Source organism: Brienomyrus brachyistius, chromosome 11 (assembly GCF_023856365.1).
Source record: "Brienomyrus brachyistius isolate T26 chromosome 11, BBRACH_0.4, whole genome shotgun sequence".
NCBI classification, from domain to species: Eukaryota; Metazoa; Chordata; class Actinopteri; order Osteoglossiformes; family Mormyridae; genus Brienomyrus; species Brienomyrus brachyistius.
Genome location: NC_064543.1, coordinates 18292925 through 18314510, shown reverse-complemented (window position 1 = coordinate 18314510; position 21586 = coordinate 18292925). Strand labels below are relative to the sequence as shown.

The window sequence follows — 21586 nt, the reverse complement described above, 5'->3', positions numbered from 1 at the left end:
AACGAGCTGTACAGGTTTTATTGGGAATAGGAGCAGAAGAAATGCAGAAAAACAGGCCTTTGTTTGCGTTCCCGTGTCTGATGTGACATAGCGTAGGAATTTATCCCAATTTGCAGGCGTCCTAAAGCAGGGTCTGGCTGCTCTGTGAAGATTTATCCTCCTCGTTTCCGTAAGCATAATCAAGGGCAGAAAAAAACAGCCATTTGCAGAAGGTTGGGCTGGGTGCATCTGGCCCACGGTGTGGGTGCTCTGAATGCAGGGTCCGTTCCAGCCTGTAACAGAGGAGGGTGTTTCTGGGGGCTGTAAATCTCTCAAAGCCTCCACAGTCAGGTGGCCAGACGGCTCCAGGTAGTCACCGGACACCGGCGGGTCAAGCGTCTGGGAGGATGGGGCTTCTGGGTACCAGCTGTGAATTTGGATGAGATTAAAGGCTCATGGCTGGATCTCATTTAATACAGTTGGGCCGATGGATCTAAGGCGCTGTCAGGAGGTCCGTGTAAATGTTTGCGAAATCCATACGTCAACAGTTCTGACATGATTTGAAATTCGGTTTGATGCTCAAAAATGCCTGCAGGTCCGCGTTTGGATTTCATTTCCTGCTCTCGGATGTGTTTTGGTCCGCAGCGGGTTCCTGTTCGAACCCGCGCTCATTTTTCTTCTCGTTGATCCCGCACACATGCTTATGAAGGGGTATTTCAGGGAATCAGTTACACAGAGTGTGAAACAAGTGCAGAGGCAGGTTATTGACACAAAGGTTGGCAGTTATTGCCAAGTCTTTCAACTAACCTTTAACTAGCTGTTATTTTAGCCCCAAGCTAACTTGTGATCATGCCGGACTATTTTGCTGTATCTGCAGTCACTTCAGAAGGGAGAGTCTGCTCAGGAACTGACCCTTGGACCTATAATGACAGCAGGCTGTAGATTCGCTGTAACCAGCTAGGAGACGAGTGCTTCCTCCGCTCTATCTGGGCTTTTACTTTGCTTTTGCGTTTTGCCTCCTCATCCTCCCAGACGGAAATCCACATAGTTATTAACGTGTTTTGTGCGGCTTGGCCAATCCAAGCGTGTTGGCAGGTACCACAAAAATACCGAAGACCTACGAGGGATTTTTCCTAATCCAAGAGTATTCCAATTCCAAGCGATATTCCAGGTTCAAGTGATATTGATGTGTGTGGGGGGCTGGGGGGGGGGGGGGGGGGGGTGGGGTCCATGGCTGACTGTCAGCATAATTGAATATGGGGTTCCAGCAAGGGCCCTGTGGAGCTGTGGCTGGCTGAAACACACACACACACACACACACACACACACACAGACATACACGCACACAGATACACACAGACTTTTGTTTTGGTCTTCCCATTCATTTCTAACCCTAACCCCCTAATCCCAACAATGACAACTGTAACCCCTACCCAGCCCTAACATTAACCATTTTTAGTGTTTTAATTGCAGTCACTGATTTTTATTTAAAAAATTCCCCTTTGACGGACCAAACAGCTCTCTTTCTTAAGCTGTCACACCACACCCTTGAAAGGCCCATAACGCCAGGTCTGCTGGGCGAATGGCTGACCCTGTGCTCATACTCAGAGGTTCACTCTCACGTGTGTGTCATAAAAATGAAAGCATCATGGGAAATATGAAAAGATGTTCCTGTATATCAGTACAAATGGCAAATAAAGCTTCATTCCATTTCCACTTCAACCACTGGAAATTCTCAGCTTCCTGCTGTGGGCCACTGGCGTCCCGTGATCTTGGTATGTCAGATGTCGGGACCAACCGGCTTCTCTAGGGGGCGACCCCGACCAGCCTCACCCTTTTGATCTGCCCCCCCACAATCAGATCCTCCTTCAGGGGACAAATCCTGGGGTGACGTGGGAGTACACCCTCCCCAAGGACGAGAAGAAGCCAAGCCACACCTGGGGGGTGGTGCGGTCTGAGTGCTCGGCCTCATGTGCGGGAGGTGCGTAAGGGGGTGTCGCGTGGGTGGGTGCGGGGGGGGAGGGGGGTTACCTTGGGACTGAGGTCAGGGACTTTTGTGAGGGACTGAAAAGTTCTCATTATGACTTACACCCCCTGTCCTTTTGCCATGGTGCCCAGATTTCAATTAGTCGTCTTGTTGCTTAATACTGTTAATTTGTTTCTGGCATCTACCATCCCTTGTGGGGTCACTGTAACTTACGAGTTTCTACATTCACATTATTACCTTCAGAAACTGGGAAAGCACTCCGTTTTTACAGCCTGTCGTTAAAGATTAGTGCTCATCGCTGGCCAAGAATTGGCTCTAACGCCACATCCCATTCTGGTCTCAGTCAGACAGACGAATGTCACTCTATCTTGTCATACCATGAAAAATTCTCATTTAATCCCCTGGTACATAATTTATGATTTTACAACTCAGGTCCTGCTGTATTGTCAGCCATGACTGTAAATTACCCTTATGAGCTCACTAAACTGCTCTCATATCTGACTGCGTCTTCTCTGTCTAAGTGTGAGTTTAACTTCCAGCGTATGACTCACAGATGAAAGTGTAGCTCAAGGCAGGTTACTCTGTCCCCCTCACCCCCACCCTCAGGTCGGATATCAACAAAGGCCGTCTGTCTGCAAGATCAGCACACGCAGGTCAGCGCCTCCCTCTGCGACCCGCGGACAAAGCCGGTGATAACGTCTCCACTCTGCAACACACAGCCCTGCCCTGCACAGTGAGTCGTGCTTGTCGGCAGAATATGTTGATTTGAGGTCCGGAAACAGGCAGCAAGACGGCCGGGCGTCTGTCCACGCCGGCTGCATGTTTGGGTCTGCGTGTGACTGCGAGTGCCACTAGCCTCAGGGAGATGCTCCTGGGCGGCTGCATGTTTGAGTCTGCATTTGACTGCGAGTGCCACTAGCCTCGGGGAGATGCTCCTGGGCAGCTGCATGTTTGGGTCTGCGTGTGACTGCGAGTGCCACTAGCCTCGGGGAGATGCTCCTGGGCAGCTGCATGTTTGGGTCTGCGTGTGACTGCGAGTGCCACTAGCCTGGGGGAGATGCTCCTGGGCGGCTGTTGCATTTATGCCCCATTCAGCGCCTCATCTGCGTGTTTCTGCGGCTACTTTGCTGTGGCCAGGAAGCCCCCAGGGCCTCCACCGCAGGGCCCCCTCCCCATACACAACTACAGACTTCAATGCAAAGTTCTGCAAACCCAACAGGATTAGCATACCCCTCCAACAGGGTGGCATCTGATGTGTGCTTGTGTATTTGTGTGTGTGTGTGTGTGTGGGGGGGGCGGGGGGGGTGGCTGGGAATGTGCCAGTGGACTTTCAATCCCAGAATCCCACTAACCTGCTCCCAGGATGGACACCGTATTGCTTTGAAGATGCTCGGGAGGGGGGTCTGAAAGTAAAATGCTTCTTTGGAACCTGTAACATACCGGCTTATTGGCACTACATGCACTGGAAAAGCAGACCTGCCATTGATGGTCTGTACTGGACAGGAAGGGTAATAGGTTGAGGAGTAGGTCATGTGATCGATGACCTCATGTCAAGTTTGTTCGGCTGGCGGCTGAGCCTCAGAAATGCCCCCCGGGATCCTGCTGTGACTGATTACGGCTCAGACTCGAATGGATAGCTGTGAGCTTCATGTCCCAGGCTCCCAACCGTAGCTGGACAAATAGCTTTCCGTGCCTTTGGCATCCCTTCATTCTGTCTGCCAGCTTTACTACGGTTGCTAAACAAATGCCATGTGAGATAACTACATATTAAAACAAATCAATATATGCCGAGATGCTATACTCGCATCTAACACTTGTCAATGGGTGAGATTCGGACTCGGAATGATCCCGGTTTTAGCCATTTGCTAGCGAAGTTTCTAACATGCCCTCACACAGGTTGCTTGGAATGGCTCTTCTATGTCGAGCATCCGTGTCTCAAGGTAGATTACAGGCTGAGCATTTAAAGGCTTTTCCCCCGGGCTTAAAAGGTTGTGATTATGATGCCGATTGCCCCACTGCCGTTTTTCAACGCCGAGTCTTTCAACCTCTCCGCTGCCACGACGAGCAGTCAGTCAGGGGTCGTGACCCTGCCTCTCGCTCCTTGGCAGTAAAAACCAAGTCCAGCGATATCAGTTACATTTCAAACATTCTGCTGCTTTTCCAGTAGGAATTTCCCGCCGCATAATTAACATGAGGTTTTATCTGTGCTTATACATCGACCTGCGCTGTCGCTAATCCTTAAATACACACTTAGGGCTCATAAAATGTATTGGTAGTTTGCTTGAAGAATAGCTGTTTTTTGTGTGAATTTTAAAGCATTTTAATAATTGAGCTATTTACAAACAGAAGGAACAGAAATGTAAAAATGTAATTTAAAAATTAAAAAACACTTTTATTAATAAAAAGGGGGGATGATTCTTTGTTTCTCTAAGCACTGAATGCTGTCATTAATGCCACTGGCCTGCCCGTATTTTAGTGCCATACACAAATTACACAAAATGAGAGGGAATCCTAATGCGACCTGATTGGTGGATCTGACCAGGATTCCACTGTACTGGCGCCTTCAAACAGCACCCCCAGTTTTGGCTAAGGTTGTCCATGACTCCAGAATGTCACCCAAAGGATGCATGTTAGCAAGGATGCATACTTGGCCTGTGAGTACTTGTTCTCTTTTAAAGAAAAGGCTGGAAAATCCCTTTTAAACTGGATGCAGCTGCTGGGATGCTAACCGTAGCAGAGGCTAAACAAAGCCAGAACTCTGGGTGTGTAGCGTACAGTCAGGGGGTGGGTGGAGGAGGGGGGAGGTGCGGCTGTTGTTCCGTTTGATTTCAGCAACATATGCAGGAGGTTATAGAAGGATATAAGCAACACGGGCAATTAGCGGTGTCTTTAGAAAGACAATTTATACATCTTAAGAGCTGCTGTCAGGGGATAAACTATTAAACAATGAAGATGTCAGTGATTGCAATAATTAAGTTATTCAAGTGTACAATTTAAGTTCAATTTCATCCTAAGAAAGTGGCAACAAATACTGCTCCAGCTGTAATCTGACAGAGTACACGTTTTACTCACTGCTTGAAATTTAGTCCTTAAACAATCCAGTGTTGCAGATTTTAGCAAGCCCGCTGTAACGGATCGTGCCAGCAACATTCTTCCTTTGGGTTTCCGCTGGTCCTGCTCTTTGATTCTGCCCACTGTACGCCACTTTGTAGTTCAGGTTTCGTCTGTAAAATTGCAGTTTAGCCTTTCTTCAGCATTTCATCGAGAGGTCTAATGGGAGGCATGGCGATTTAGCGCAATTCCCGGAGTGAGCGTGATAACAGGTTGTGGCGGCTGACGGTTGTGGGATCTCCCTTCCTTGCCATCATCAGCTCCCCCCATTTTTTACAATAATACCTCACGACCGAGAAAATTATTGTCTTTTTTTTCCGAAATGGCTTTAACTGGCCTGCCGAAAAGGACTTGGAGACTGGGATCAACTGGAAGCCGAATGGCAGGCTAGAGAACTGAAAGTGATGTTTTGGCAGGTTCGTTCATTGTGGCTGACTGACTAGGCGGGAGCTGAATGGAGGTTTGTGGGGTCACGTCTGTGGAAGGCGAGTGCAGGAACTGCCATTATCACCTTTTTTTTGCATTTTTTTTATGTCTGCTTCTCAAGTCCACGGTCGGCTGCCTGAACATGGTCCTGAAAACACTGGTAAACCACAACTCAGTCCATGACTGTAATTACTGCATGTGCATTTTATATATATATATGTTCCTGCTGAGCTTATATCAGGCGATGGACGTAGACGCTAGCGGGGCAGTTCCGGCTGTTGTGGGCAGCTCCATGTCCTGTGGGATAGCAGCAAAGAGGGCGGACAGCGTGTGGGAACCCAAAAATAACGAGCAGCCTGTGGTTCTCCAGCGAGCCTGCTCTCTCCGGCGGCTGACAGACTGCTGACAGGCCTTAAGAGCTGAGAATGAGAGGGTGTGCTCCACAAGGGTACCCAGGAGGGATAGTGGGGGTGAGGGTCCGCTTTGGCCCTGGATGTATGTTGTAAGGTGGGGGTTTGTGTGCAGGTGGCCCAAATACCTTGGTTATCGTGGTCTCCATGCCGGTGTCGTCTGGCGGTCCTGTTTGGATGCAAAGGCCCACTTTGCATTCCGTTATCGCCGTGGTGTTGCAGCGACCTCTAGAGGCCTGACTGTCTCCTCTTTGCAGCTGGACCACCGGGAAGTGGGGGCCGTGCAGCCAGTCCTGCGGGGGCGGCCAGCAGACAAGGTCTGTCCGCTGCCTCCGCAAAGTGACCTACCAGCGCGAGGAGGGGGCACCGCACTCCATTTGCCCCGTCTCGGCCCCCGTCGAAGTGCAGACCTGCAATGCGGTGCCGTGCCCCCCCCAGTGGGACTCGGGGCCGTGGTCACGGGTGAGCCCACCTCTCTGTAGCTGTTCTCACACTAAACGGTATCCAGTCGCACTCTTACCAACAGGCACAAATGCTCTAAATCATAACCCAGTACCACTGCTCCTGGCTTCAGTACTATGAGCCGAAGGTATTCGTCAGGTTATATTAAAAGAAAATCCCTTAAAGTTCATTAACATGGAGCTTGAAATACATCATTAAAAACACAGAGTTACAAAGCACTGTCATGTTCCAACATATCAACAAATCATTTGTTTTATGTCTGAGATGGGAAGCTACACTACCCTCTAGTGGCATTTTGGTGAATTACAATCTAATTATGCATTTATGCTTATTGGCAAAAAATACTGTCTAAATGTCTGTTAGTGCAGAACCTTGCAGCAATAGTGAGACAGTCCACAGGGGAACGTGGCATGCATGTGCACGTACAGAAGGGGGCAAAGCGTCCAAGCACTGTCAGCACATGTCAGTGACGAGCCGCGCGGTTCCGCACCCTGGTGGCACCGGATTAGTCTGCGATTCACCGGCTCTGCGGGTCCGCGCTTCCCAGCTGCCCTCAGCCGCGACGGTGCGATCTGTCTTCATCAGTGGGTGACAGGGATCTCCACGTGGGCGCTGCCGAAAAGGGCATCCGTCAGCGGGTCCCGGGAGTGCGCTGAGGGGCTGGGGAGAGTGTGACATTTGGAGGAGCGCGGCCGCAAGGACCCTGGGGGGGTGGTGTGAGGCGGCACACATCTGTTATTCACGTAATAAAAGCCCCCCTCCTCATTTGAAGTATTCAGCACATGATGGAGTGGTGAGGAAGCAGTGTGTGCCCCATTCTGACCCCATGATGGACTGATGGAAAGCCCCTGGGCTTTAGTGTCAGCTGGGGGGGGGGATTTACATGTACTTAGCAGATGCTTTTATTTAAACAGACATATAGATTTTTGAGAAAGCTGCATCAGATGGTTGGGGGTTAAGGGCCCAACACTCAAGGGCCCAGCAGTGAAATGATTCTACTGACCCCAGGATTTGAACCGGTGACCTTCTGATCACAGACACAGTGTCCAGACCCACTGAACCACACACTGCTATTGCTTGAATAACAGGCCTCTGTTACGAAGCTTTGGCTGCTTGTGTGCGGCAGGATTGTGGGATTGCATGGTAATATCTGCAGTTCAGCCGGGGCTGAGTCCTGTATATCTCTGTTGTTCACCTGGGGGGTCGTTGCCGTGGAAACGTTCCAATCCCAAGCCACGTGATGTCACTTCCAGTGCTCCAAGACATGTGGCCGAGGACTGCGGAGGCGCACTGTGTCCTGCCGGGCTGGGGATCGAGATAGCAGCACCGCCGTGGTGCCGGATGACCGGTGTGACGTTGGACACAAGCCCAAGGAGCAGGAGACCTGCGTGGTGCGACGGTGCCCCAAGAACGAGCGGCTGCAGTGGGTGGTCACACCCTGGGGTGAGGTAAGGATATGCAGGTTTGGGGCGGGTTAGGAGGGCACACACACCCTTACACACAAATATACACAGACATATAAAATACACTGCCCGGTCAAAAAAAAAGTCCCCATTTGAATTTATATCAGCAAATACTTAATTGCCAATGACTGGATTATTATTACAGCCCAGCAACTTTATGCAGCAATACAGTGAAGTCAGCTGAGTACCTGAATCTATTGGCCAGGTTACACTGGATGGATTCAATGGATTTTTCTCTTCCCTGTTGGCATGGGCATATTCCAGGGCAAGAATGCTAAGATTCATTGGGTTTGAATTGTCAAAGAGTGGTTCAGGGAGCATGAGGAATAATTTTCGCCACAGAGTTGTGACCTTAACCTCACTGAAGGTCTTTGGGACGTGCTGAAGGAGGCTTTATGGAGGTACGACTCACTTTTCAGTTCAGGATCTCGGTGAGAAATGAATGCAAATCTGGATGAAAACGAAAGGTGAGATGTTGCATAAGCCTGAGGAAACAATGGCATGACAAACATGCGGCATAATCAAAGCTAAAGGCGGCCCAATGAAAAATTCAAATGCTGACGTTTTTTTTTCAGCCAGGCAGTGTATCTACCAAACAGGGAATTCCATCCCTAGTAGCTAATCCCGTCCCCACTTTGCAACAGCACCCACTGAAGGTGGAGTCAGAACCAGGAATACCGTCGATCCCACCCAGGGAACAGCTCCTTCAGCTGGTCCAGAAAGCACCAAAAACAGTCGAACAGGAATAAAAGCTGCCGACTGAAAACAACCAGTTGTGTTAACGCTGATGTGAAAACCATGGCGAGCCACCCTCTGTGTGCGGGTCCCGGGGGCGCAGATTAATGAATATGAGCAGCAAAGGTGCCTCACTCACCACTTAAGAACGAACCAAGAGTTTTATAAATGTATAACCATGTGTGAGGTTCATGTTCCTGGGAAAATGTGCAAGAATGTTTCAGCACCAAAGCCGTTGTCGTGTTCCCCAAGTGCGTGGTTTTCAAACAGGGGGTCAGTTTCCGCTGCAATAATGTCCTTTCTCTGTACTTTTTTCTGGGCCTGGTGGCGGGGGGCAGTGTTCCACGTCCTGTGGGATGGGGTCTCAGAAACGGGAGCTTCGGTGCGCTGAGAAGGACCCCCAGGGGGAGTATGCGGAGTTCCCCGTGAGAAGGTGCCGGAACGTGCCCAAACCAGTCCTGGAGCTTGAGCAGTCCTGTAGCAGAAGGGCATGCCCAAAATTTGGAGGAGCTCCCGACCAGAGTTCGAATGCCGTGCCGTTGGGATGGTTCGCCTCCCCCTGGCAACAGGTTAGGTTTGACACAGCAAAACTGGGGTAGCAACTTTTCCTCAATTGGCCTGCAAGGCATTCTGGGTAACATGTCACTGGATTTAACCTGCAAATGACCTGACCTACGGTCCTCCCCGGTTGTGCTGCCAGTGTACGGTATCCTGTGGAGGGGGGGTACAGATCCGCAGCGTCCAATGTCTGCAGCATAACCAGCTGGCCTTGGGGTGCCCATCCCACCAGAGACCCTCCCCATCCCGAGCCTGCAACACTCACTTCTGTCCTGCCCCTGGCCCTGCCCACAGAGGTAAGACCTCACCCTTCACCTGCCGCCACGCTACTGATCAGCTCTTAACAGAAATAGTAGAACGCCTGTCTCCTTGTCCTATTTTATGTGAGTGTAGGCTTTGAAATTAATGGACTTCACGTTGTATCCGTAGATTTAGCAAATGATCAAGAAGACCTCGAGTTGTTAAAAAGAGATATATTGTCTGAATTTGTTTTCAAAAAGAAATCAACAGATTATTATTTGGTTTTATCCTAAATGAAACACTGTACTATGTTGATGTTCTTTGATATAGATGAAACACTGTACTATGTTGATGTTCTTTGATATAGATGAAACACTGTACTATGTTGACGTTCTTTGACATAGATGAAACATTGTACTATGTTGATGTTCTTTGATATAGATGAAACACTGTACTATGTTGATGTTCTTTGATATAGATGAAACACTGTACTCTGTTTCCATTCTTTGATATAGATGAAACACTGTACTATGTTGATGTTCTTTGATATAGATGAAACACTGTACTATGCTGATATAGGAATTGAGGAAATGTGTGATAATTGGGATAATCTGCACAGTGAACTGGTGCGTATGAACCAGGATGACTTGATGTTTCATTGTTCTCCAGGTGAGCAGCCCTGTGTGGATTATTTCAGTTGGTGTCACCTGGTTCCCCAGCACGGCGTGTGCAACCATAAGTTCTACGGGCAACAGTGTTGCAAGTCCTGCTCCAACAAGACTCGGTAGCCCAGCCTATACCCGAGCTAGGGCTGATATCATGGATCAGGATGAACAAAACAACAGCCGGAGACTGGTATCTTGAAACTGGGAGCTCGAAACCCAAACTGGTTTTGGGTGGACAACACAAGGGGGAGGCTTACATGTCAGCTCCTTTTCCTGAAGCACGTCCTCGGTTTGTAGGAAGACAGGAAATGGAGACGTACCACACGAGTGACTCTTGATGACATATATTCGTGAAGGCTATGTTGGACAAATCCCCCAAACGTGTTTCCTTGTCAAGTTATATAAACTTATCAGTCATTTTTCATAACTGGAAATGCTGTACAGGGAAGCTTCCTCTCAGATTACCTTCCTTGTATATTTGTGTTTTTTGGTTTTATTGTCATGTTTCGAGATGGTAACCATCCATTTTTAAGCTATTATGGAACTTCTAAAGAACCCCATGTGTTGTTACATTTATATATTTGTATATTTAAAAATGCCGGATTTCAAGATGATGTCAGTGGCCTTTAACTTATTATGGGTTGCCTGTCAATGTAGCGCAGGCGAGTGGCTTCATCAGTGTGGTCTAGGCGTCGTGTGAAGCTGTACCTCACCTTGACAGATTGTACATGCACTTATCCTGTCTGGCTGCCTCACTCCCTCTTATCGCTGGTGCTCATTTTGTCCTGATACGAGGGAGATAATTTCACCTATATGTTCGAGTACAGTTTTTTTTTATCAGTGTATGTATATACAGTTGTATGTTTCATACAAGAACCAGTTGTGTGCTGAGTCTTTGTTAGCCCAAAGTAGCCTGAGCGGTATTTTTTGCATGCTGGTGTCCTAGTTAGCACACAGGCTCACTCTGATAATATCTATATGAAGGGTCACCAACCCTTGAGGGTTTTTAGCAAATACATTTTAATTAGTAGCTGTCCGACAGCCAAAATACCAGGTGAGGTGGATTGCTACCAAAATAATTACTTCAATAAAGCAATTATGGACTTGGTCTCGAAAGACCCTCTAGCTCGCAAAGGACAGAGGTTGGTCACTCCCACATAGAAACACAAATGACCTGCCCTCTCCCCAGCCAATCACGTCTATGGCCTGCAGGTGTTGCCTCTTAGCATTGGTTTAGATTACTTAAAGAACACAGAGGTCTCTCATTGGTGCACTGATGAGAGCAGTATTTAAATTAGTCAAGTTAAATAAATAGGTTCAATTACTGCTAGAATTCCTATAGGAAATTTTTGTACTTATTAAAGCTTTATGTTTTGTTTACTGGAGAGAAACATGGGATAATTCATTTTAAATTCAAAAAGTTTTCTGAAGTGTTTCTCATAAGTTGTTGCTATAGAAACTAAATACTTTTAAAATGAAATCATTTTGGCTCAGTAGTTAGAACAGTGGTCTCATGCGTCCGGGATTGTGCGTGTGATTCTGTGCCCTGCCAGGACCTGACGTCCTGCCCAAGGATTCCCCTACCTTGTACCTTGTACATCCTGGGGTAAATTTCAGGCTTCCTGTGACCTGGATATTTTTTAATGTTGTACAAGGAAATACTATGTGTGAATATGAGTGGAGGAGCTGGTGTGCATTGTGGGACAGGAATCTTTCATGGGTTAAACCTCACCTACCTTGTGAGGTAGCTGGGAAATGTCGCCCCTCCACCTGTCAGGTGTGGTTCCTCCCCCACGTCGCTGCTGCAGATCTTCCACTGCGTTCCGTTTTGCATTGCGCCTAACGCACGTGCGTCACCCTGGACCTGCGAAGTGTGACGGAGTGGACATCGAGTGACATGCCATTTATTTCACTGTTCCCTGTCTTCACCGGCTGAAACAAACCAAATCTGATTGAGGAAATGTCATCCGGCCCCTCTATGCTCCGTCTCACTTCTGGGTAATCGCTTCAATTACATTCCTTTGTCCCCTCCCCCTCTCCAAAAGGCTATTTACAGGTGTGGTAAAAACCTGCCTGCACCTCTGGGGACTTCAAAATGGCTCTGAAATTTTAACCAAAAAAGTAAAAGACTAAAATACCCCTTTTCAGGTGAAATTGGGTAGGCTATCCATGTGCAAAGATAAATACTCTTAACAGCTTTTGGTTTCAGCTCTTTTGACCATTCAGTTATACTAAAATAAATAAAATTAATGTCCACCATTATTGTATTGCTTAGCAAACAATATCCATCCATCCATCCATTTTCCAGGTCAAGAGCCTATGCCGAAAGCAATGGGCACGAGGCAGGGAACAACCCAGGATGGGGGCCCAGCCCATCGCAGGGCACACTCACACACCAGTCACTCTCACATGCATTCCTACTGGCAATTTAGAAAGTCCAATCAGCCTCAGCATGTTTTTGGACTGTGGGGGGAAACCGGAGTACCCGGAGGAAACCCCACGACGACATGGGGAGAACATGCAAACTCCGCACACATGTGACCCAGGTGGGTCCCAGAGGTGTGAGGCAACAGTGCTAACCACTGCACCACCATGCCGCCCCAGCAAACAATATCAGCAGAAATGATTTATAATTCTTCAATAAAAAATATACTTTGTGACAGGAAATAGAGGGTCATAGAAATAACGCACTGCTAATAAAATGTGGGGGCGTGGGGGGGGGGGGGGGGTAATGAAAATAGCTGTTTCTCTTTAACAGCACATTTGCACAGTACACAAGTTGGTAATTTTATTTCATAGAAAAGGGTAATATTAATATCAGATGCATCATTCAATGAGATACTGTTGTTTAATTGTTTAATAAATTGCACTAATTACTAAACTAATGAGGTTAGCTTCACTTCTGTTTTATCTGTAGTAGGATTTTCCCATCCTTGTCCTTGATGGTTATATATATGGCTTCTGAAAATCAGGAAATTAAATATCATAATAGTGTTACAAATTAGTTGAATGTGTCTTTATGATATGAGATAATTAGCCTAATCAGTAGCCTTTATCCACTCTGATACTGATGTTTTTAAATGTATGAAAAAGCTGTATGAATGAGTGCATTAACACATTGCTTCAGACATTGCATTAACATTTACGGGCCGGTTATAGCCTGCTGGTTATTCCCACACTGTCACTGTGAGACCAGCAGGCTGGGCAGCTGTGGGGCTGCTGGTGACACTGATGTGGAAATGATTGGACACGCGATCTCTGCACGGACTGCCACTCCGGGCCGCAAGGGCTGCCTGTCTGCCGTGATGCAGGAGCCCTCGGTGCCCCCGCCAAGCATTAGCATGTCACTAATTACTTACATTGTTAATCACTGCAGTACATTACAACTATCCTTTTCCAGTGACTGGTACTGTAAGCAGCTTGACTGGTTAGGGTGTCGTGTCTGTGACTGGGAAATCACTAGTTCAAATCCTAGCGTTAGCAGAGTGATTTCACCACTGGGCCCCAGTGCAAGGCCCTCAATCCCCCTCCCAGTAGCTCCATGGAATGTCTGCCCGGCTTTCTCTTAAAAAACAAACCATGAAAAAAACTTACTGTATGTAGCTTCAGATTACTGCATCTGATATAACATATAGGGGATTTTTTTTTCCTTTTAAGGGGGTCAGGAATTTATTGATAATAATAATAGCAATAATAATAAAAACAGCATAACCATTATTTAAATAAAACCGTGGTTTTCTGGCATTTTTATATTCATTTTAAATACCTTTTTCCAAGGGAATTCTTTTTTGCGGTTTATTGCTATTTTTATTGCCATGTTTACAGTATGGGTTAAGCTGTTCCTTCAGATACTCCTTCCAGCTTAATATACTATTTACTGTCATTTCATTATAGTTCATATGAATTTCATTCGAGATTTATTTCGTAATTAGTTCAGCCCATTGTCCTCCACAGGGAACAGTACGCCCGGATGTCTCTTTAAATCCAGCAAGACTGATCACGTAGTCAGGACCCCCAATCATATATAATCCCAGCTTACATTAGCGCCAGACAATTATTACTGATAGGCCGAGCAGCGAATAGAAATTAGGCAGGAACATTTTCCGCAGATTTACATCCCGGGGCCATGCGATGACAGCTTCCTCACGGGGTCTGTGATGTTAAGTATCCCACTGAATTTATGGGTCATTACATGTGTGTGAAGCTGTCCTTAAGCGCTTTTTATTTGCGTTTCAGAAGGACTCTGACAGCACGTCCTCCATCAGGGTGGGGCTTTTAAGGGTCTCCTAGGGGCCCGGCCTAGTTTCACTTTTCTAAACTTGCCAACCTGTCAAAGAGGAATCCCCTAAAATAACTGACCGTATAACCGATCAACCGAAATCAATCAATCAATCAATCTATCTATCTATCTATCTATCTATCTATCTATCTATCTATCTATCTATCTATCTATCTTTATTTGTTTCACCTATATGTTCGAGTACAGTTTAAATTTTTTTTTTATATATTTATTATTTTTTTCACTTCATTTCACATTATAACCATCATTACCATCATCATTCATTCATTTATTCATTGAGTGATTGATTGACCTAAATTCTTCACGTTTGATAAATGGAAGCTGGTTTACTTAATTTCCTAGCGTTTACAAGAGGTACATGGGGGAAACTATGACCAACTAAACAGTATTGAGTACTCTTACCTATATGTACATCCAATCATTATTTATACTGTCTATCCAGTTTGGGGTCACAGTGACCCATCGCAATAATGCCACATCAAATGCAGGTGATGCCCCTGAATGATACATCAGCCCATCCTAGGGTACGTATGCTATGGGGATTTTTAGAGACAGAAATTTACTGAGCCACATACTGGCCAGTCTGAAGAATCGTGTAATAACATGAAAGTCAGAGGGCTCGAACACTCAGCTAGCTACTGCGACACTGTACCACTCCTCTTCTAGATGTAGCGTATCACAAATGTGATGCAACATCTTCATACAGATTATCAGGATCAAGCCCAACGTGTACCAATCACCCTCGATACCCAGAACACTGTGTCCGATTGGTCGTCAGATTTCAGCAGCATGTTCCCCACAATCACCAAGCTTGGCACGCCCTCCCCCGCCTTAAAAAAAAAAGAAAGAACCCTAGTGTGTAAAATATTTACCGCGATGCCATTTGAAGGGATTACTTTTGTGGGGGCCTGGTGCTCTGTAGAGCTGCCTAGCTTGAGCGCGAACCCTATTTGTAGCTGTCAGCTGGAGCTGCCCTTCTCTTCCTGTGTTAAGGTGGCAGGTTCCTTGGCACTCTTTGTCTCAGTGTGGATCCCTGCGATTATCATTTCAAAGAGGCAGTCAGCTTGCTGGGTCCACCTCTTCCTGTTTTTCCCCCGTCAGCCTGAGACGTGCCGGTTTCACAGTCAGGAAGGAGACGCTTGGAAGGCGGCAGGACGGCCCTGCGGCATGGCGCCGATCCCCCTGGCTTCTGATTCCTGTGCCTTGCAGGCTTTGTAAAGTCGACTGGCGGCATTAACCTGTCTGAACGCCGGAGCTCCAGAGATTTGGTGCCACATTGTGTGTGCTCCTTGGGGATTTTTGATTTTGTTACTTTCCCTCATAGCCTGTATGCTGCGCCAACAAAGTTCAGCTTTTTTGCTCTCCATCATTTGATAAATGGGACGAGAAACCATACCGTCGTGCATCAAAAAAATGACAAGATGCAGGCAACGGGACTGCAGACTGCGACCCTACAGGTGACCCTGTTGTTCATGTCGTCTTACATCCTAAGTGCTCCCTTGAGACCTGAATGTGACTTGAGAGCACAGTCACCGGTTATCAACGGCGTGATTTACCTGTTTACTGACAGGCTTCCTGACAGCCTTCCGAAACAGCCAATCGGAGTGAGTTTAACCATGGCTACTTTTAACTGAGCGAGACAAACAATCCAAATCCTAAAAAAACTGCAGCAGACACAGGTGAGGGTGGGGGGGCACAGCTGCGTTGTGTATAAAGGATTATTGTTAAAAATCAATTGGCCCTCTGATCTCATCACAGTCATTGCAAAGCCCACATGACACATTTGGATAGAAACAAAGTGAAAGTGATCTGCCTGGCCCTGCAACTTGTGTTTTAGACAGAATGCTTTTTATAATAGGCTGCCCTTTATGAATGAATTCTTTTGTGTCCTGGAACAAAGAGATTGGAGTGGGGGAGGGGGGGTAGATACAGACCTCTTATTTCCCGTTGGGGCCATCGATCAGTTGAAAGTATGATTTATTTCAGGTTCACCAGGCCGCAGACTTTAACTTTGCCAGTAAGGTGACATTGGGTGGGGCTCCGATCGCAAAGCTTAATCTGTAATATACTGAGAATAAATGTAATTAGTTTCTGCAGACAAAAATCCTTTTAAAAAGTTTCAGGATTAAGTTTAACTTTAGGATGAATTCGCAAATTCTTAAAATTGTCTTATTCCTCCACTCTGAATGCTTTTTATTCAGCGTTTTTTTTTCCCTCTGAAATGTTCACCAAGCATTCATTGTGCAATTTGTATTTAAAGTCTATGCATAAAACTTTAAAATCGCTTTCTCCCTCCGGCTGTTCTCATGGGCCATGGATATTATCGACCTGTCTGTTTGTAACTGTGCGCACTCATCTGTCTTCCTTTGAGAAGCTCATTCAGATCATTTTCCCTTGAAATGTGAGCATTGATTACGAGCCTCATCCCTGTGGACACGTGAGTCTCCGCGCGCATTGACCTTGCGGGTGGGGTGGGGGGGGTGGGGGGGGGCGGTCGGTGGCAAGCAGCCCCATCAGGATCCCTTTCTTCACAGACCGCAATGCCGAGATCTTACGACTCCTCAGTTGTCATAATGTATTACCACAAAGACCCTCAGGTATATATATATATACACACACACACACACACACACACACACACACACACACACACACACATATATATATATGGTAGGTACTTCAGACGCTTTCAAATGAATTGATTCACTGCCAGGGTCAAAGTCATTTTTTGTCTCAATTTTTCAGAGGTTATGCACATTTGGTCTATGAAATTCCCACTACAGATTATGTGTATTTCTTCATAATATTAATAAGAATGATAATAAAATTCAAATTAACCGTGTTACCCATTCCCAGTGTCAGTAATGACCTGGATGTTAGTTACCTGTATGATCACTAGAGGGCGATATTGACTACAACTGGCAAAAAGGTTTTACCAAATGGTCTCCGGCTTTGGACAGAGACCAACATGTAAACAGCAGAATACATATGAATTTTTATACCTGATATTTTAAAGTGGGATATTATATGTGTATTTCTTAAAAATACCAGTAAAAGAAATTATATTAATTCTGATATTTGCTACTCTAGACATGATCTAGGTCTAATAACAATGAACAACTTTTTTATCTAGGGTTATAAAACCATTTCCCGCATTTTGTATATCTAACCTCATGTTAGGTTCCAAAATGTTGTTATAAGAGATTATGAGCAGTAACTCAGTAAGATTATATTCTGTTTTTACAATATATGTGGACAATAAATGTTACCGAGTGTTTTTACAGAGACCTGTACTGCACAGAAGTAGCAGTTAATCCTGTAAATAAAATACCAAAAGTGTGTGGGGGTGAGGAAATAAATTTATTTCCTTTTACTTTTGTTAGATTGACAGTAACGTTATCTCTACTGTAAAAGGCTGCTTAAGAGTATAAATCAAAATTATTCGTTTTCCCAAAGGGCAAAACTGAGCTCCACACAACCAAAGGGGAAGGTAAACACATGAGAAAAGTACCTCCCGAGGTCAGAATTATCATCATTTTGGCCAGCAAAGCAAAGACAACAGAAAAAGGAGCATTTAGGAGGTGATATGCTCCCCCAAAGCAGTGCGTTCAGGGTATCGGTCCGGAAGGTTCCAAATTCAGATTAATCAAAAGGAGACCGAGGTCTGTGGTGTGTGGGTTTTCACACGTGACACACTTGATGGTGTTGCTACAAGCACTGCGCATGGAGCCACACAGGTGCACAGACGCCATTATTGCGCACGGCCGTTGACAAAGTCTTGTACAACATGTGTTTGCTCGTTAGATTGACTCGGTTTGGGATTAATCTGAACAAACACCAGCAGCATGACAAACACCTCACGACTCTCCCAATTGGAGCTGTTTTTGCCTTCTTATTTTTCCCGCCGTCATCTTCAATCATGGCAGATCGGTCCGCGTGACACATGACAGGCGTGCCGAGCTTAGGTACGCGTCTCAAGACTATCCCGCATCTTAAGTGTTGACGGCGTCACTCCCATCGTCTGGGTATGCATGTTTTTTTTTTTTCTCCTCTTCTCCTTTCAGGACCCCCAAAGCTGTCAGAGTTATCATGGATATGGGAGGGTGGCGGCAGCGGTCCTGACAGCGCACCGTGGAACCGCTTCTTCAAGGCGCGCGCCTCCGGTAAAGCGGATATCAAAGTGCAGGGGCGTCTCGACGGCGCTACCTGCTATTATTGCGAGACGGGAAAACAACTGTCACGGCACTGAGGAGGCAGGCCTGTCAGGCCTGGTGGGGCCAGCTACCTGGCAAGAAGAACCTTAAACACAAAGAGAATGGAGCCAATGCTACTAATATCCTGCGAATGTACTCATCTGAAGTATAACGTGGATTTCATCGTTGATAACGAAACAAATGAATTTAGTGATTAGTTGTCATTGTTGACACAGCACGACAACGAGATGTGTTCTCTGCATTTAACCCATATGTGACAATGTGACATAGCAGGGAGCAGCTGATTCAGCGGAGCAGGGCTTGGGGGCGGTACCTCGCTCAGGGTACTTCAGGGGTGCCTTGCTGGGCGGGGTTTCAAACCTGCAATCTTTCAATTACAAGTGCACTTCCCTAACCATTAAGTCACCACTGCCCACCGGAGACAGGTATATCCGCATTTAGCGTAGGATGCAATCCAGCAGTCTATTGACCTATAAAATAGCCCGCCACCACCATTACTAGATATCATGTCTTTCTTTTAACTGGGCAGGTAATCGTCCTATAGTAGGGTTGTCAGGAGCTGGGTTTAAGAGATCACTAGCCCAACATGGATTAGCGGGCCCTTATGAATGAGAGGTGGATGCTCGCCACTGGGAGCCATGGGATATTACAACTGTTTTCCATAAACTTGGACCCCGCCTGACATGCGGCTATGAGCCATGTCAAAATAAAATACATGTTTGTGAGACATGCTGTCTCATTAAACATTAGTGATACTTCCCCTATATAACACCAATAAACAAACTTAACACGAATAGTGAGTGGTGTTAGAAGCTCAACGAGAGACAGTATCCCCATGTATTTCTCATCTAAGCAAAGGCAACAGTGTTTATATCTGAAGAGTTAAGAAAAAAAAGCAACCGTAACCTTACGTTTCTTCATCTTTCATTTTCATTTCTTGTTTTATGACATTAGAGATGGAGAGTTTATTATTATTATTATTACGTTCGCCGCATATCGATTTGTCTGCATCCGAGAGTTATCACGTCGATCCGCCACCATCATTTATAGCTACCATCAGTGTGAAGGCAAGGGGCCTTAGAGGATATTCAGTGAGGGATGTCGATTTGCTGTTAGTGAACAAAGTGCGCAAAATAAGTTCGGTATCCATCGCTGTTACGGCGGGATTACAGTCCATCACCTGGCTTTAATTCATGTCAGAGGCCCCCCCTCAGACCGAGGAAGTGCCTCCTCTACCATTGGGGGAGTTTGGGTGCCACTTGAGAGTAACGGTATACGTCTCGTTAATCTTTTGGCTTTACCTCCTTTCTTGTGGGGTGCTTTGCATTTTGTTATGTCAGGAGTTTAACTCAGTCCATCAATACCAGACTAATGTTCTTTACTGATCTTCACCGTGTGTGTGTTTTTTTTGTAGTGTGTCATTCCATTGCAATCTCTTCCTACTGCAAAGACTTCAGAAATTGTAAAGGCAGCAAAAAAATGCCCTTAACAATGTCTCCCTTAACATCGTGACCTGAAGGGGCGTGGGGCTGTTTCCGATGCTTAGATCAGCCGTTAAACCCAGAGAGCCGGATTCACCACCTCGCGGGACTGAATATCATCACAGGATTTTTGGGGCTTGGGGATTGACAGTGGGCTTAAGTTCTGTAAAAGAAGCAGCATCTACACCCTTCCGACTAATGGTTAGCCATGACAGCTGCAGTAAACTCCAGAACTAAGTTGCTATGTTTTTTTACTTCCACATAACAGTTTTAGTAAATTTTATGGACTGAAAATTCGTCAAGACCCCAAAGAATCCACTGGATACAAAGGCAGCATATGTAGACCAGTCTGTGATGGAAGAGAATTTTGTGCATATCGTATTTCTGCAATCAGGAAGGGAGGATACTTAACTATGTGGGATTTCCTTGCTCTTCCCATTGCATTACACCATCTGATACAACGTAAATGGGAATTGTGCTGGTGACCAGCTCACGCCGGCCAAAGGGAAAGGCAAGGTGGCATATTTAACGTCAAAGCTGATGACTGATTCCCTCTGCTGGTGGGAGGCTGCTACTGAAGCTTGTTTACCCACGTTATGTAAGTCTACCGCTGGAACTAGGAAACAATATCCTTCTCGCCAGAATACACTTCTTACTGAGAGCCAAGGGAGACTTGTGGTTGGTAGAAATTCCCTCACTGATAAGCGTTTCCCCTACCAGCACTTTGTGTTAGATTAGCTCTCAGGACTTTCCCTTTGTTCTGATGAACAGAAGCATTTGTGTTGTAGTTAATGTTTAATGAAGTAAATTCAATTGACAAATCTTTTCTTGTGTTTAGCTCTACTAAGGGCAAACATTATTCCGTTCCACAACTTCCTCATTGTTCTGAAAACATGTAGTCTTTCTTATAAAATCTTTCCTAATGTACCCATTTTCAATGAACTGCATCAATTGATATTTTTTTTTTCCAGTACCGACAGTTGCTGAAGCAAAATGAAACATAAATACAAAAAAAGGGTTTCAGAGTAATTTTGCTTATTTTACATCATTCTTTTCAAACTTCCATCGTGAACAGTTGACACAACAGACATCAATCTGCACGGCTTGTGAAAAAAAACATTATGTCAGCATCTGCATCATTCTGAACAATGTCAGCTTGACGTGAATCGGAGCAGTCTGGCCGACAGCATCGGCAGCTGATGAGAGGTAGCCGGGTGTGTCCTGCTTCGACTTTATCCACCGCCAGTGGTCACATGCCATCTAATTGGCAGGTTTCTCTGCCACATGTGGTCTTCCCGGGATAGAAACCCCCATGCACGAGTCTCTCCTGAAAGCACGGTACTCCAAGAAAGCTCTCCAGCTTAAAAATCAGTGGGGTGGGCTGCAAAGAAAACTGCTCGCCCCCCCTCCCCCCCCCCCCACTTCTACCTCCGCTCCCTCACAACCTTTGGAAAATATCAAAAGACAGTTTGAGTTTGGAGACAGCAAGGCAGGACCCACTGGGAGGCAGTGCTGGGGCCTGCCAGATCGGTATCACCCCAAGGGTGGGGGGGCT

General features: G+C 46.2%; 1 protein-coding gene across 2 annotated transcripts in view; it reads left to right on the top strand.

Annotated features, from left to right (window-relative positions):
• The window catches only part of adamts18 (ADAM metallopeptidase with thrombospondin type 1 motif, 18), a 40464-nt gene extending 29214 nt beyond the window's left edge, over positions 1–11250 (top strand). For both annotated transcript variants that reach the window (XM_048969602.1, XM_048969603.1), the window contains 7 exons: positions 1840–1960; positions 2573–2699; positions 6171–6375; positions 7629–7823; positions 8912–9142; positions 9274–9427; positions 10041–11250. In XM_048969602.1, coding sequence (XP_048825559.1) covers positions 1840–1960; positions 2573–2699; positions 6171–6375; positions 7629–7823; positions 8912–9142; positions 9274–9427; positions 10041–10159 — 1152 coding nt within the window. In that variant the 3' untranslated portion in view covers positions 10160–11250. The remainder of the gene's footprint in view (positions 1–1839; positions 1961–2572; positions 2700–6170; positions 6376–7628; positions 7824–8911; positions 9143–9273; positions 9428–10040) is intronic.
• The last annotated feature ends 10336 nt before the right edge of the window (positions 11251–21586 follow it).